This window comes from Physella acuta, unplaced genomic scaffold, assembly GCF_028476545.2.
Source record: "Physella acuta isolate Inbredline_101_S28 unplaced genomic scaffold, ASM2847654v3 ptg000108l, whole genome shotgun sequence".
In the NCBI taxonomy this organism is placed as follows: Eukaryota; Metazoa; Mollusca; class Gastropoda; family Physidae; genus Physella; species Physella acuta.
In genome coordinates, this window is record NW_026731628.1 from 416,393 (window position 1) to 431,919 (window position 15,527).

General features: G+C 42.5%; 1 protein-coding gene across 1 annotated transcript in view; it reads right to left on the reverse strand.

The window, feature by feature from the left end:
• LOC131934183 (CCN family member 3) overlaps nucleotides 1–15,527 on the reverse strand; it is an 89,454-nt gene that overhangs the window by 29,987 nt on the left and 43,940 nt on the right. Inside the window, exon 3 of the mRNA XM_059290482.1 lies at nucleotides 2,281–2,488. Within this exon, the coding sequence (XP_059146465.1) occupies nucleotides 2,281–2,488 (208 nt within the window). The remainder of the gene's footprint in view (nucleotides 1–2,280; nucleotides 2,489–15,527) is intronic.

Consider the following 15,527-nt stretch of genomic DNA (forward strand, 5'->3'; position numbering starts at 1 on the left):
CACTATATTGACCGGCTCTACGATTGTAAACATTCTCGTGAACCACGAGCTCACCAGACTGTTAGGGTGATCGCGTCTAGTTAGTTATCTCCTCTTCTGTTACTGAATATAGAAATCTATTGAGTGATTATATTTTGTTATGCCTTTACTTTCGAACCTGTTCATTAAAATATAATTTTTAATGTCTAATTAAACACCTCTCTAAATAAAATAAAAAAATAGATTTGTTTTTGAAGTGAAGTTTCTGCATTAGAAGTGGGTCAAAATTGAGTTACAAGATTTGCCACAAACCTGCAAACAGCAGTTTCCTATCTAAACCAAAAGCGAAGCTTCTTACGCCGTTGATTATAATTTGAAACAAACCAAAACTCGACCCCCCCCCTTCCCTTAGCTACCGCTGTGTCATAATCCCACCCCTCTACCCACCCCTAGTGTCATAATCCCACCCCTCTACCCACCCCTAGTGTCATAATCCCACCCCTCTACACACCCCTAGTGTCATAATCCCACCCCTGTACCCACCCCTAGTGTTATAGTCCCACCCCTCTACCCAACCCTAGTGTTATAGTCCCACCCCTCTACCCAGCACTGGTGTTATAATCCCACCCCTGTACCCACCCTTAGTGTCATAATCCCACCCCTGTACCCACCCCTAGTGTCATAATCCCACCTCTCTACCCACCCCTAGTGTCATAATCCCCCCTGTACCCACCCCTAGTGTTATAGTCCCACCCCTCTACCCACCCCTAGTGTTATAGTCCCACCTCTCTACCCAGCACTGTGTCATAATCCCACCCCTCTACCCACCCCTAGTGTCATAATCCCACCTCTCTACCCACCCCTAGTGTCATAATCCCCCCTGTACCCACCCCTAGTGTTATAGTCCCACCCCTCTACCCACCCCTAGTGTTATAGTCCCACCTCTCTACCCAGCACTGTGTCATAATCCCACCCCTCTACCCACCCTTAGTGTCATAATCCCATCCCTCTACCCACCCCTAGTGTTATAGTCCCACCCCTCTACCCAGCGCTGTGTCATAATCCCACCCCTCTACCCACCCCTGGTGTTATAATCCCACCCCTGTACCCACCCCTAGTGTTATAGTCCCACCCCTCTACCCACCCCTGGTGTTATAATCCCACCCCTCTACCCACCCTTAGTGTCATAATCCCACCCCTCTACCCACCCCTGGTGTTATAATCCCACCCCTCTACCCACCCCTAGTGTTATAGTCCCACCCCTCTACCCACCCCTGGTGTTATAATCCCACCCCTCTACCCACCCTTAGTGTCATAATCCCACCCCTCTACCCACCCCTGGTGTTATAATCCCACCCCTGTACCCACCCCTAGTGTTATAGTCCCACCCCTCTACCCACCCCTGGTGTTATAATCCCACCCCTCTACCCACCCCTGGTGTTATAATCCCACCCCTCTACCCACCCTTAGTGTCATAATCCCACCCCTGTACCCACCCCTAGTGTTATAGTCCCACCCCTCTACCCAGCGCTGTGTCATAATCCCACCCCTCTACACACCCCTAGTGTTATAATCCCACCCCTGTACCCACCCCTAGTGTTATAGTCCCACCCCTCTACCCAGCGCTGTGTCATAATCCCACCCCTCTACCCACCCCTGGTGTCATAATCCCACCCCTGTACCCACCCCTAGTGTTATAGTCCCACCCCTATACCCAACCCTAGTGTTATAGTCCCACCCCTCTACCCAGCACTGTGTCATAATCCCACTCCTCTACCCACCCCTAGTGTCATAATCCCTCCCCTCTACCCACCCTCTACCCATCCCTAGTGTTATAGTCCCACCCCTCTATCCACTCTAGTATCATAATCCCACCCCTCTACCCACCCCTACTGTTATAGTCCCACCCCTCTACCCAGCGCTGTGTCATAATCCCACCCCTCTACACACCCCTAGTGTTATAATCCCACCCCTGTACCCACCCCTAGTGTTATAGTCCCACCCCTCTACCCAGCGCTGTGTCATAATCCCACCCCTCTACCCACCCCTGGTGTCATAATCCCACTATGTACCCACCCCTAGTGTTATAGTCCCACCCCTCTACCCACCCCTGGTGTTATAGTCCCACCCCTCTACCCACCCCTGGTGTTATAATCCCACCCCTAGTGTCATAATCCCACCCTTCTACCCACCCCTCTACCCACCCTCTACCCACCCCTGGTGTCATAATCCCTCCCCTCTACCCACCCTCTACCCACCCCTAGTGTTATAGTCCCACCCCTGTACCCAGGTGCAACTTACTTCTGCACTTGCCGGGTGAGTGCGCGTCCACCCTGTCGCAGTAGAGCCCCTGGTGTGAGTCGCACACGTCCTTGGTGGTGCACGACTCCCCCAGCTGGCGAGCACACATGTAGCAACAGCTGCAGCCGTCCTTGACCAGCCTCACCCCATCTGTACACGAGATCTCCTCCACGGGGCATTGGCAGGGGTAGTGGCACAAGCCGGAACTCTGGGGACGGGAGATGGCAGGGGTAGTGGCACAAGCCGGAACTCTGGGGACGGGAGATGGCAGGGGTAGTGGCACAAGCCGGAACTCTGGGGACGGGAGATGGCAGGGGTAGTGGCACAAGCCGGAACTCTGGGGACGGGAGATGGCAGGGGTAGTGGCACAAGCCGGAACTCTGGGGACGGGAGATGGCAGGGGTAGTGGCACAAGCCGGAACTCTGGGGACGGGAGATGGCAGGGGTAGTGGCACAAGCCGGAACTCTGGGGACGGGAGATGGCAGGGGTAGTGGCACAAGCCGGAACTCTGGGGACGGGAGATGGCAGGGGTAGTGGCACAAGCCGGAACTCTGGGGACGGGAGATGGCAGGGGTAGTGGCACAAGCCGGAACTCTGGGGACGGGAGATGGCAGGGGTAGTGGCACAAGCCGGAACTCTGGGGACGGGAGATGTCACGTCACTCACTGGAGAGACAGGGCACGTGACAACACCAACTGTCATGCGTGTTCGATTGTAGGAAAAAAAGTCACAGGAGAAAAAAAACACATGAAAAAAAACAGAAATAAAGTCACAGGAAAAAAAGTCACAAATATATATTTGTATGATATTTGTTAATCCTTTTATGTATTAAGTATTTAGAGAGTGCAAATTAACTTAGGATTAATTAAATGTAATGTAATATGTGTAGGCTGTATACACATAGGAATTTTTATAATTCATCTAAAAATATTTATTATGAAATATGTAGATTGTAATAATTTTTAACTTAAGATTAGTAGCATTTAATAGAATGATCCAAAGTCCACGTTTTTCATCGTGTTTTTTTTTAAATACCAATATTAAATTACCGTGAGATGGTAAGTTCATCTGCCCTCAACTCATGACAACAATAGTTATGTTTAGTTCAACCACCTTTACTCCCCACATTTATCACGTTCATTACATAACAAAACTTAGGATCAAAACAGAAAGCCGACAAGGTTCAACAGCTGTCATTGACGCATAACGTCAACAACACAAAATATGTTCGGACAATGCCTACCGAGGAGAGGCCGACCAGAGAATAGCCTACGGCAAAATGTGCCTAAATTTCTTTTATAATTAACTTTTCTACCGCGTATTTAACTAAATAAGTAACAAAAGTTGAGATTGTTGTGTTAATTGTCTTAGAGAATTTTTACTTACAATTGTTATAAATCATAATGCTTTTAACGTCTATAAATAATTTATGCTATCAAAAAATACAACCCACAACAATAAACATACAAAACTTTACAATTCTTAACAAAATAATAAAAAGATTTTCTAAAAAGATTTTTGTGACTTTTTTCTGTGACTTTATTTCTGTGGCTTTTTTTCCGATAAAATTTTTCCACTGTGACTTTTTTCTGTGACTTTTTTTCCTAGCAAAAACGGACTTTTTTTCTGTGTTTTTTTTCCTGTGACTTTTTTTCCGTTCACTTCGTGGTTCATGTACTTGTGTTCTAGACCTTCCATACAACACCATGCGTGTTAATGTACTCGTGTTCTAGACCTTCCATACAACACCATGCGTGTTAATGTACTTGTGTTCTAGACCTTCCATACAACACCATGCGTGTTAATGTACTCGTGTTCTAGACCTTCCATACATCGGCCATGCGTGTTAATGTACTTGTGTTCTAGACCTTCCATACAACACCATGCGTGTTAATGTACTCGTGTTCTAGACCTTCCATACAACACCATGCGTGTTAATGTACTTGTGTTCTAGACCTTCCATACAACACCATGCGTGTTAATGTACTCGTGTTCTAGACCTTCCATACAACACCATGCGTGTTAATGTACTTGTGTTCTAGACCTTCCATACAACACCATGCGTGTTAATGTACTTGTGTTCTAGACCTTCCATACAACACCTTCGGTCATGAGTGTTAATGTACTTGTGTTCTAGACCTTCCATACAACACCATGCGTGTTAATGTACTTGTGTTCTAGACCTTCCATACAACACCATGCGTGTTAATGTACTTGTGTTCTAGACCTTCCATACAACACCATGCGTGTTAATGTACTTGTGTTCTAGACCTTCCATACAACACAATGCGTGTTAATGTACTTGTGTTCTAGACCTTCCATACAACACCATGCGTGTTAATGTACTTGTGTTCTAGACCTTCCATACAACACCATGCGTGTTAATGTACTTGTGTTCTAGACCTTCCATACTACACCATGCGTGTTAATGTACTTGTGTTCTAGACCTTCCATACAACACCATGCGTGTTAATGTACTCGTGTTCTAGACCTTCCATACAACACCTTCGGTCATGAGTGTTAATGTACTTGTGTTTTAGACCTTCCATACAACACCATGCGTGTTAATGTACTTGTGTTCTAGACCTTCCATACAACACCAACGGCCATGCGTGTTAATGTACTTGTGTTCTAGACCTTCCATACAACACCATGCGTGTTAATGTACTTGTGTTCTAGACCTTCCATACAACACCATGCGTGTTAATGTACTCGTGTTCTAGACCTTCCATACATCGGCCATGCGTGTTAATGTACTTGTGTTCTAGACCTTCCACACAACACCATGCGTGTTAATGTACTCGTGTTCTAGACCTTCCATACAACACCATGCGTGTTAATGTACTCGTGTTCTAGACCTTCCATACAACACCATGCGTGTTAATGTACTTGTGTTCTAGACCTTCCATACAACACCTTCGGTCATAAGTGTTAATGTACTTGTGTTTTAGACCTTCCATACAACACCAACGGTCATGCGTGTTTATGTACTTGTGTTCTAGAACTTCCATACAACACCATGCGTGTTAATGTACTTGTGTTCTAGACCTTCCATACAACACCATGCGTGTTAATGTACTTGTGTTCTAGACCTTTCATACAACACCATGCGTGTTAATGTACTCGTGTTCTAGACCTTCCATACAACACCATGCGTGTTAATGTACTTGTGTTCTAGACCTTCCATACAACACCATGCGTGTTAATGTACTTGTGTTCTAGACCTTCCATACAACACCATGCGTGTTAATGTACTCGTGTTCTAGACCTTCCATACAACACCATTGGCCATGCGTGTTAATGTACTTGTGTTCTAGACCTTCCATACATCGGCCATGCGTGTTAATATACTTGTGTTCTAGACCTTCCATACAACACCATGCGTGTTAATGTACTTGTGTTCTAGACCTTCCATACAACACCATGCGTGTTAATGTACTTGTGTTCTAGACCTACCATACAACACCATGCGTGTTAATGTACTTGTGTTCTAGACCTTCCATACAACACCATGCGTGTTAATGTACTCGTGTTCTAGACCTTCCATACAACACCATGCGTGTTAATGTACTTGTGTTCTAGACCTTCCATACAACACCATGCGTGTTAATTTACTCGTGTTCTAGACCTTCCATACATCGGCCATGCGTGTTAATGTACTTGTGTTCTAGACCTTCCATACAACACCATGCGTGTTAATGTACTCGTGTTCTAGACCTTCCATACAACACCATGCGTGTTAATGTACTTGTGTTCTAGACCTTCCATACAACACCATGCGTGTTAATGTACTCGTGTTCTAGACCTTCCATACAACACCATGCGTGTTAATGTACTTGTGTTCTAGACCTTCCATACAACACCATGCGTGTTAATGTACTTGTGTTCTAGACCTTCCATACAACACCTTCGGTCATGAGTGTTAATGTACTTGTATTCTAGACCTTCCATACAACACCATGCGTGTTAATGTACTTGTGTTCTAGACCTTCCATACAACACCATGCGTGTTAATGTACTTGTGTTCTAGACCTTCCATACAACACCATGCGTGTTAATGTACTTGTGTTCTAGACCTTCCATACAACACCATGCGTGTTAATGTACTTGTGTTCTAGACCTTCCATACAACACCATGCGTGTTAATGTACTTGTGTTCTAGACCTTCCATACAACACCATGCGTGTTAATGTACTTGTGTTCTAGACCTTCCATACTACACCATGCGTGTTAATGTACTTGTGTTCTAGACCTTCCATACAACACCATGCGTGTTAATGTACTCGTGTTCTAGACCTTCCATACAACACCTTCGGTCATGAGTGTTAATGTACTTGTGTTTTAGACCTTCCATACAACACCATGCGTGTTAATGTACTTGTGTTCTAGACCTTCCATACAACACCAACGGCCATGCGTGTTAATGTACTTGTGTTCTAGACCTTCCATACAACACCATGCGTGTTAATGTACTTGTGTTCTAGACCTTCCATACAACACCATGCGTGTTAATGTACTCGTGTTCTAGACCTTCCATACATCGGCCATGCGTGTTAATGTACTTGTGTTCTAGACCTTCCACACAACACCATGCGTGTTAATGTACTCGTGTTCTAGACCTTCCATACAACACCATGCGTGTTAATGTACTCGTGTTCTAGACCTTCCATACAACACCATGCGTGTTAATGTACTTGTGTTCTAGACTTTCCATACAACACCTTCGGTCATAAGTGTTAATGTACTTGTGTTTTAGACCTTCCATACAACACCAACGGTCATGCGTGTTTATGTACTTGTGTTCTTGAACTTCCATACAACACCATGCGTGTTAATGTACTTGTGTTCTAGACCTTCCATACAACACCATGCGTGTTAATGTACTTGTGTTCTAGACCTTTCATACAACACCATGCGTGTTAATGTACTCGTGTTCTAGACCTTCCATACAACACCATGCGTGTTAATGTACTTGTGTTCTAGACCTTCCATACAACACCATGCGTGTTAATGTACTTGTGTTCTAGACCTTCCATACAACACCATGCGTGTTAATGTACTCGTGTTCTAGACCTTCCATACATCGGCCATGCGTGTTAATGTACTTGTGTTCTAGACCTTCCATACAACACCATGCGTGTTAATGTACTCGTGTTCTAGACCTTCCATACAACACCATGCGTGTTAATGTACTTGTGTTCTAGACCTTCCATACAACACCATGCGTGTTAATGTACTCGTGTTCTAGACCTTCCATACAACACCATGCGTGTTAATGTACTTGTGTTCTAGACCTTCCATACAACACCATGCGTGTTAATGTACTTGTGTTCTAGACCTTCCATACAACACCTTCGGTCATGAGTGTTAATGTACTTGTGTTCTAGACCTTCCATACAACACCATGCGTGTTAATGTACTTGTGTTCTAGACCTTCCATACAACACCATGCGTGTTAATGTACTTGTGTTCTAGACCTTCCATACAACACCATGCGTGTTAATGTACTTGTGTTCTAGACCTTCCATACAACACCATGCGTGTTAATGTACTTGTGTTCTAGACCTTCCATACAACACCATGCGTGTTAATGTACTTGTGTTCTAGACCTTCCATACAACACCATGCGTGTTAATGTACTTGTGTTCTAGACCTTCCATACTACACCATGCGTGTTAATGTACTTGTGTTCTAGACCTTCCATACAACACCATGCGTGTTAATGTACTCGTGTTCTAGACCTTCCATACAACACCTTCGGTCATGAGTGTTAATGTACTTGTGTTTTAGACCTTCCATACAACACCATGCGTGTTAATGTACTTGTGTTCTAGACCTTCCATACAACACCATGCGTGTTAATGTACTCGTGTTCTAGACCTTCCATACAACACCATGCGTGTTAATGTACTTGTGTTCTAGACTTTCCATACAACACCTTCGGTCATAAGTGTTAATGTACTTGTGTTTTAGACCTTCCATACAACACCAACGGTCATGCGTGTTAATGTACTTGTGTTCTAGACCTTCCATACAACACCATGCGTGTTAATGTACTTGTGTTCTAGACCTTCCATACAACACCATGCGTGTTAATGTACTCGTGTTCTAGACCTTCCATACATCGGCAATGCGTGTTAATGTACTTGTGTTCTAGACCTTCCACACAACACCATGCGTGTTAATGTACTCGTGTTCTAGACCTTCCATACAACACCATGCGTGTTAATGTACTCGTGTTCTAGACCTTCCATACAACACCATGCGTGTTAATGTACTTGTGTTCTAGACTTTCCATACAACACCTTCGGTCATAAGTGTTAATGTACTTGTGTTGTAGACCTTCCATACAACACCAACGGTCATGCGTGTTTATGTACTTGTGTTCTAGAACTTCCATACAACACCATGCGTGTTAATGTATTTGTGTTCTAGACCTTCCATACAACACCATGCGTGTTAATGTACTTGTGTTCTAGACCTTTCATACAACACCATGCGTGTTAATGTACTCGTGTTCTAGACCTTCCATACAACACCATGCGTGTTAATGTACTTGTGTTCTAGACCTTCCATACAACACCATGCGTGTTAATGTACTTGTGTTCTAGACCTTCCATACAACACCATGCGTGTTAATGTACTCGTGTTCTAGACCTTCCATACAACACCATTGGCCATGCGTGTTAATGTACTTGTGTTCTAGACCTTCCATACATCGGCCATGCGTGTTAATATACTTGTGTTCTAGACCTTCCATACAACACCATGCGTGTTAATGTACTTGTGTTCTAGACCTTCCATACAACACCATGCGTGTTAATGTACTTGTGTTCTAGACCTACCATACAACACGATGCGTGTTAATGTACTTGTGTTCTAGACCTTCCATACAACACCATGCGTGTTAATGTACTCGTGTTCTAGACCTTCCATACAACACCATGCGTGTTAATGTACTTGTGTTCTAGACCTTCCATACAACACCATGCGTGTTAATGTACTCGTGTTCTAGACCTTCCATACAACACCATGCGTGTTAATGTACTTGTGTTCTAGACCTTCCATACAACACCATGCGTGTTAATGTACTCGTGTTCTAGACCTTCCATACAACACCATGCGTGTTAATGTACTTGTGTTCTAGACCTTCCATACAACACCATGCGTGTTAATGTACTCGTGTTCTAGACCTTCCATACAACACCATGCGTGTTAATGTACTTGTGTTCTAGACCTTCCATACAACACCATGCGTGTTAATGTACTTGTGTTCTAGACCTTCCATACAACACCTTCGGTCATGCGTGTTAATGTACTTGTGTTCTAGACCTTCCATACAACACCATGCGTGTTAATGTACTTGTGTTCTAGACCTTCCATACAACACCATGCGTGTTAATGTACTTGTGTTCTAGACCTTCCATACAACACCATGCGTGTTAATGTACTTGTGTTCTAGACCTTCCATACAACACCATGCGTGTTAATGTACTTGTGTTCTAGACCTTCCATACAACACCATGCGTGTTAATGTACTTGTGTTCTAGACCTTCCATACAACACCATGCGTGTTAATGTACTTGTGTTCTAGACCTTCCATACTACACCATGCGTGTTAATGTACTTGTGTTCTAGACCTTCCATACAACACCATGCGTGTTAATGTACTCGTGTTCTAGACCTTCCATACAACACCTTCGGTCATGAGTGTTAATGTACTTGTGTTTTAGACCTTCCATACAACACCATGCGTGTTAATGTACTTGTGTTCTAGACCTTCCATACAACACCAACGGCCATGCGTGTTAATGTACTTGTGTTCTAGACCTTCCATACAACACCATGCGTGTTAATGTACTTGTGTTCTAGACCTTCCATACAACACCATGCGTGTTAATGTACTCGTGTTCTAGACCTTCCATACATCGGCCATGCGTGTTAATGTACTTGTGTTCTAGACCTTCCACACAACACCATGCGTGTTAATGTACTCGTGTTCTAGACCTTCCATACAACACCATGCGTGTTAATGTACTCGTGTTCTAGACCTTCCATACAACACCATGCGTGTTAATGTACTTGTGTTCTAGACTTTCCATACAACACCTTCGGTCATAAGTGTTAATGTACTTGTGTTTTAGACCTTCCATACAACACCAACGGTCATGCGTGTTTATGTACTTGTGTTCTAGAACTTCCATACAACACCATGCGTGTTAATGTACTTGTGTTCTAGACCTTCCATACAACACCATGCGTGTTAATGTACTTGTGTTCTAGACCTTTCATACAACACCATGCGTGTTAATGTACTCGTGTTCTAGACCTTCCATACAACACCAAGCGTGTTAATGTACTTGTGTTCTAGACCTTCCATACAACACCATGCGTGTTAATGTACTTGTGTTCTAGACCTTCCATACAACACCATGCGTGTTAATGTACTCGTGTTCTAGACCTTCCATACAACACCATTGGCCATGCGTGTTAATGTACTTGTGTTCTAGACCTTCCATACATCGGCCATGCGTGTTAATATACTTGTGTTCTAGACCTTCCATACAACACCATGCGTGTTAATGTACTTGTGTTCTAGACCTTCCATACAACACCATGCGTGTTAATGTACTTGTGTTCTAGACCTACCATACAACACCATGCGTGTTAATGTACTTGTGTTCTAGACCTTCCATACAACACCATGCGTGTTAATGTACTCGTGTTCTAGACCTTCCATACAACACCATGCGTGTTAATGTACTTGTGTTCTAGACCTTCCATACAACACCATGCGTGTTAATGTACTTGTGTTCTAGACCTTCCATACAACACCATGCGTGTTAATGTACTTGTGTTCTAGACCTTCCATACAACACCATGCGTGTTAATGTACTTGTGTTCTAGACCTTCCATACAACACCATGCGTGTTAATGTACTTGTGTTCTAGACCTTCCATACAACACCATGCGTGTTAATGTACTTGTGTTTTAGACCTTCCATACAACACCAACGGCCATGCGTGTTAATGTACTTGTGTTCTAGACCTTCCATACAACACCATGCGTGTTAATGTACTCGTGTTCTAGACCTTCCATACAACACCATGCGTGTTAATGTACTTGTGTTCTAGACCTTCCATACAACACCATGCGTGTTAATGTACTCGTGTTCTAGACCTTCCATACAACACCATGCGTGTTAATGTACTTGTGTTCTAGACCTTCCATACAACACCATGCGTGTTAATGTACTCGTGTTCTAGACCTTCCATACAACACCATGCGTGTTAATGTACTTGTGTTCTAGACCTTCCATACAACACCATGCGTGTTAATGTACTTGTGTTCTAGACCTTCCATACAACACCATGCGTGTTAATGTACTTGTGTTCTAGACCTTCCATACAACACCATGCGTGTTAATGTACTTGTGTTCTAGACCTTCCATACAACACCTTTCATTTACTTCCCTGGCATAGTAACTTTTCCGTTGGGAATCTTTCATTACATGAAATGAATTTCCCCAATTGGTTGCATTATTTTCCCTTCTAGTTTCATTTTATTTTTCTACTCAGATATCAAATTTCTCTAATAGGAATTATTGAATAGGAAAATTTAATATTCCGACCTAGAAACATTAAATTTCCGCACCAGGAAAATTTAATTTCCGCCTGGGAACATTTAATTTCCGCACTAGGAACATTTAATTTCCGCACCAGGAACATTTAATTTCCGCACTAGGAAAATTGAATTTCCGACCTAGGGAAATTTAATTTCCGCTCTAGAAAAATGTAATATTTCCGTACTAGCAGTAGTTTCGCAAGTCTTAGATGTAGGTGTGGGTTGTGGGGCGTGAAAAGTGGGATGTGAGGAGTGACCATTTTATTTCCCTCAAAAGTTAACTCACCTTCAACTGACCATTTAATTTCCCTCAAAAGTTAACTCACCTTTAACTGACCATTTCATTTCCCTCAAAAGTTAACTCACCTTTAACTGACCATTTCATTTCCCTCAAAAGTTAACTCACCTTTAACTGACCATTTCATTTCCCTCAAAAGTTAACTCACCTTTAACTGACCATTTCATTTCCCTCAAAAGTTAACTCACCTTTAACTGACCATTTCATTTCCCTCAAAAGTTAACTCACCTTTAACTGACCATTTCATTTCCCTCAAAAGTTAACTCACCTTTAACTGACCATTTCATTTCCCTCAAAAGTTAACTCACCTTTAACTGACCATTTCATTTCCCTCAAAAGTTAACTCACCTTCAACTGACCATTTCATGTCCCTCAAAAGTTAACTCACCTTTAACTGATCATTTCATTTCCCTCAAAAGTTAACTCACCTTTAACTGATCATTTCATTTCCCTCAAAAGTTAACTCACCTTTAACTGATCATTTCATTTCCCTCAAAAGTTAACTCACCTTTAACTGACCATTTCATTTCCCTCAAAAGTTAACTCACCTTTAACTGACCATTTCATTTCCCTCAAAAGTTAACTCACCTTCAACTGACCATTTCATGTCCCTCAAAAGTTAACTCACCTTTAACTGATCATTTCATTTCCCTCAAAAGTTAACTCACCTTTAACTGATCATTTCATTTCCCTCAAAAGTTAACTCACCTTTAACTGACCATTTCATTTCCCTCAAAAGTTAACTCACCTTTAACTGCCCATTTCATTTCCCTCAAAAGTTAACTCACCTTCAACTGATCATTTCATTTCCCTCAAAAGTTAACTCACCTTCAACTGACCATTTCATGTCCCTCAAAAGTTAACTCACCTTTAACTGATCATTTCATTTCCCTCAAAAGTTAACTCACCTTTAACTGATCATTTCATTTCCCTCAAAAGTTAACTCACATTTAACTGATAATTTCATTTCCCTCAAAAGTTAACTCACCTTTAACTGACCATTTCATTTCCCTCAAAAGTTAACTCACCTTTAACTGACCATTTCATTTCCCTCAAAAGTTAACTCACCTTTAACTGATCATTTCATGTCCCTCAAAAGTTAACTCACCTTTAACTGATCATTTCATGTCCCTCAAAAGTTAACTCACCTTCAACTGACCATTTCCTGTCCCTCAAAAGTTAACTCACCTTCAACTGACCATTTCATTTCCTTTCAATGAAACATTGACTTACCTGCTAGGCCATGATTTGAAACTAGACCCGGCTGTCTGTGGTCTAGAATAATGTGTGACGTCTAACAACAACACGACTGTGTGACGTCTAACAACAACATGACTGCAGTATGTGACGTCTAACAACAACATGACTGCTGTATGTGACGACTAACAACAACACGACTATGTGACGTCTAACAACAACATGACTGCAGTATGTGACGTCTAACAACAACATGACTGCTGTATGTGACGTCTAACAACAACATGACTGCTGTTTGTGACGTCTAACAACAACACGACTATGTGACGTCTAACAACAACATGACTGCAGTATGTGACGTCTAACAACAACATGACTGCAGTATGTGACGTCTAACAACAACATGACTGCAGTATGTGACGTCTAACAACAACATGACTGCAGAGCTCAATCAAAGACTGATGGAAACAGATCGGCGTCAAGATTGATCGCTATGGGGGGGGGGTTAGAAGCTAAGAGATGTGGAGTACAGAGGATAGGTAGGGAGAAATAAATCGTAGAGAGGGATAGAGAGAGATGAAGATATGTACTGTGGAGAGGGGATAGAGAGAGATGAAGATATGTACTGTGGAGAGGGGATAGAGAGAGATGAAGATATGTACAGTGGAGTGGGGATAGAGAGAGATGAAGATATGTACTGTGGAGAGGGGGTAGAGAGAGATGAAGATATGTACTGTGGAGTGGGGATAGAGAGAGATGAAGATATGTACTGTGGAGAGGGGATAGAGAGAGATGAAGATATGTACTGTGGAGTGGGGATAGAGAGAGATGAAGATATGTACTGTGGAGAGGGGATAGAGAGAGATGAAGATATGTACAGTGGAGAGGGGATAGAGAGAGATGAAGATATGTACAGTGGAGAGGGGATAGAGAGAAATGATATCAATACATTAATGAGGATAGAGGTGAAGAGATGTATGGTGTACAGAGGAAAGAGAGAGAAAAGAGTAGGGAGATAGAGAGCTATAAAAGAGTAAAGGGGACGACTAGGTGAAATTAAAGATGGCCGTAACGTGTTGGATTTGTCGACAACGAGAGAGGAGGGGAGGGGAGAATAAAGTCTTGGTGGCGAACAAAGTAAAATAATACGACAACAGGGTTATGTGTGACTTTTATATGCATAGGCATATATATACATGTATATATGTATATATATATATATATATATATATATATATATATATATATATATATATATATATATAAATTCGTCAAAGGATGATTCTAGTTCCGTCTCTGCCTTGATCCAATACTGACTACCTAGCCATGCAGAAGACGGGTAATTGCTCAAGTTTGAAATTCTAGAAACCGAACAGACGACTTCTTCAAGAAGTGACTGGTCACGCGACACTTGGGCACTCGGGTCAGTCTTCTGCCATCTTCTGTCATTGTGTCATATAATTGTCTTGTCAGTTGTCCGTTTATACCCAAGTGTCTCTGTCCATGCACGGTCAAGTGACATCAGTGTTATCTACACGGTGTAAGAATCATGTCTGTCGTCTGAGTTTTGTAGTTGGTCTCCTAGTTCATGAAACTGATAAAGACCAGCCCAACGTTTACACAGGTCTATGTTTGCTGTATCAAAGTCTACACAGGTCATATGTTTGCTGCCTGTACCAAGTTTACACAGGTCATATGTTTGCTGCATCAAAGTTTACACAGGTCATATGTTTGCTGCCTGTACCAAGTTTACACAGGTCATATGTTTGCTGCCTGTACCAAGTTTACACAGGTCATATGTTTGCTGCATCAAATTTTACACAGGCCATATGTTTGCTGCATCAAAGTTTACACAGGTCATATGTTTGCTGTCTGCATCAAAGTTTACACAGGTCTATGTTTGCTGTCTGCATCAAAGTTTACACAGGTCTATGTTTGCTGTCTGCATCAAAGTTTACACAGGTCTATGTTTGCTGTCTGCATCAAAGTTTACACAGGTCTATGTTTGCTGTCTGCATCAAAGTTTACACAGGTCTATGTTTGCTGTCTGCATCAAAGTTTACACAGGTCTATGTTTGCTGTCTACATCAAAGTTTACACAGTTTATGTTTGCTGTCTGCATCAAAG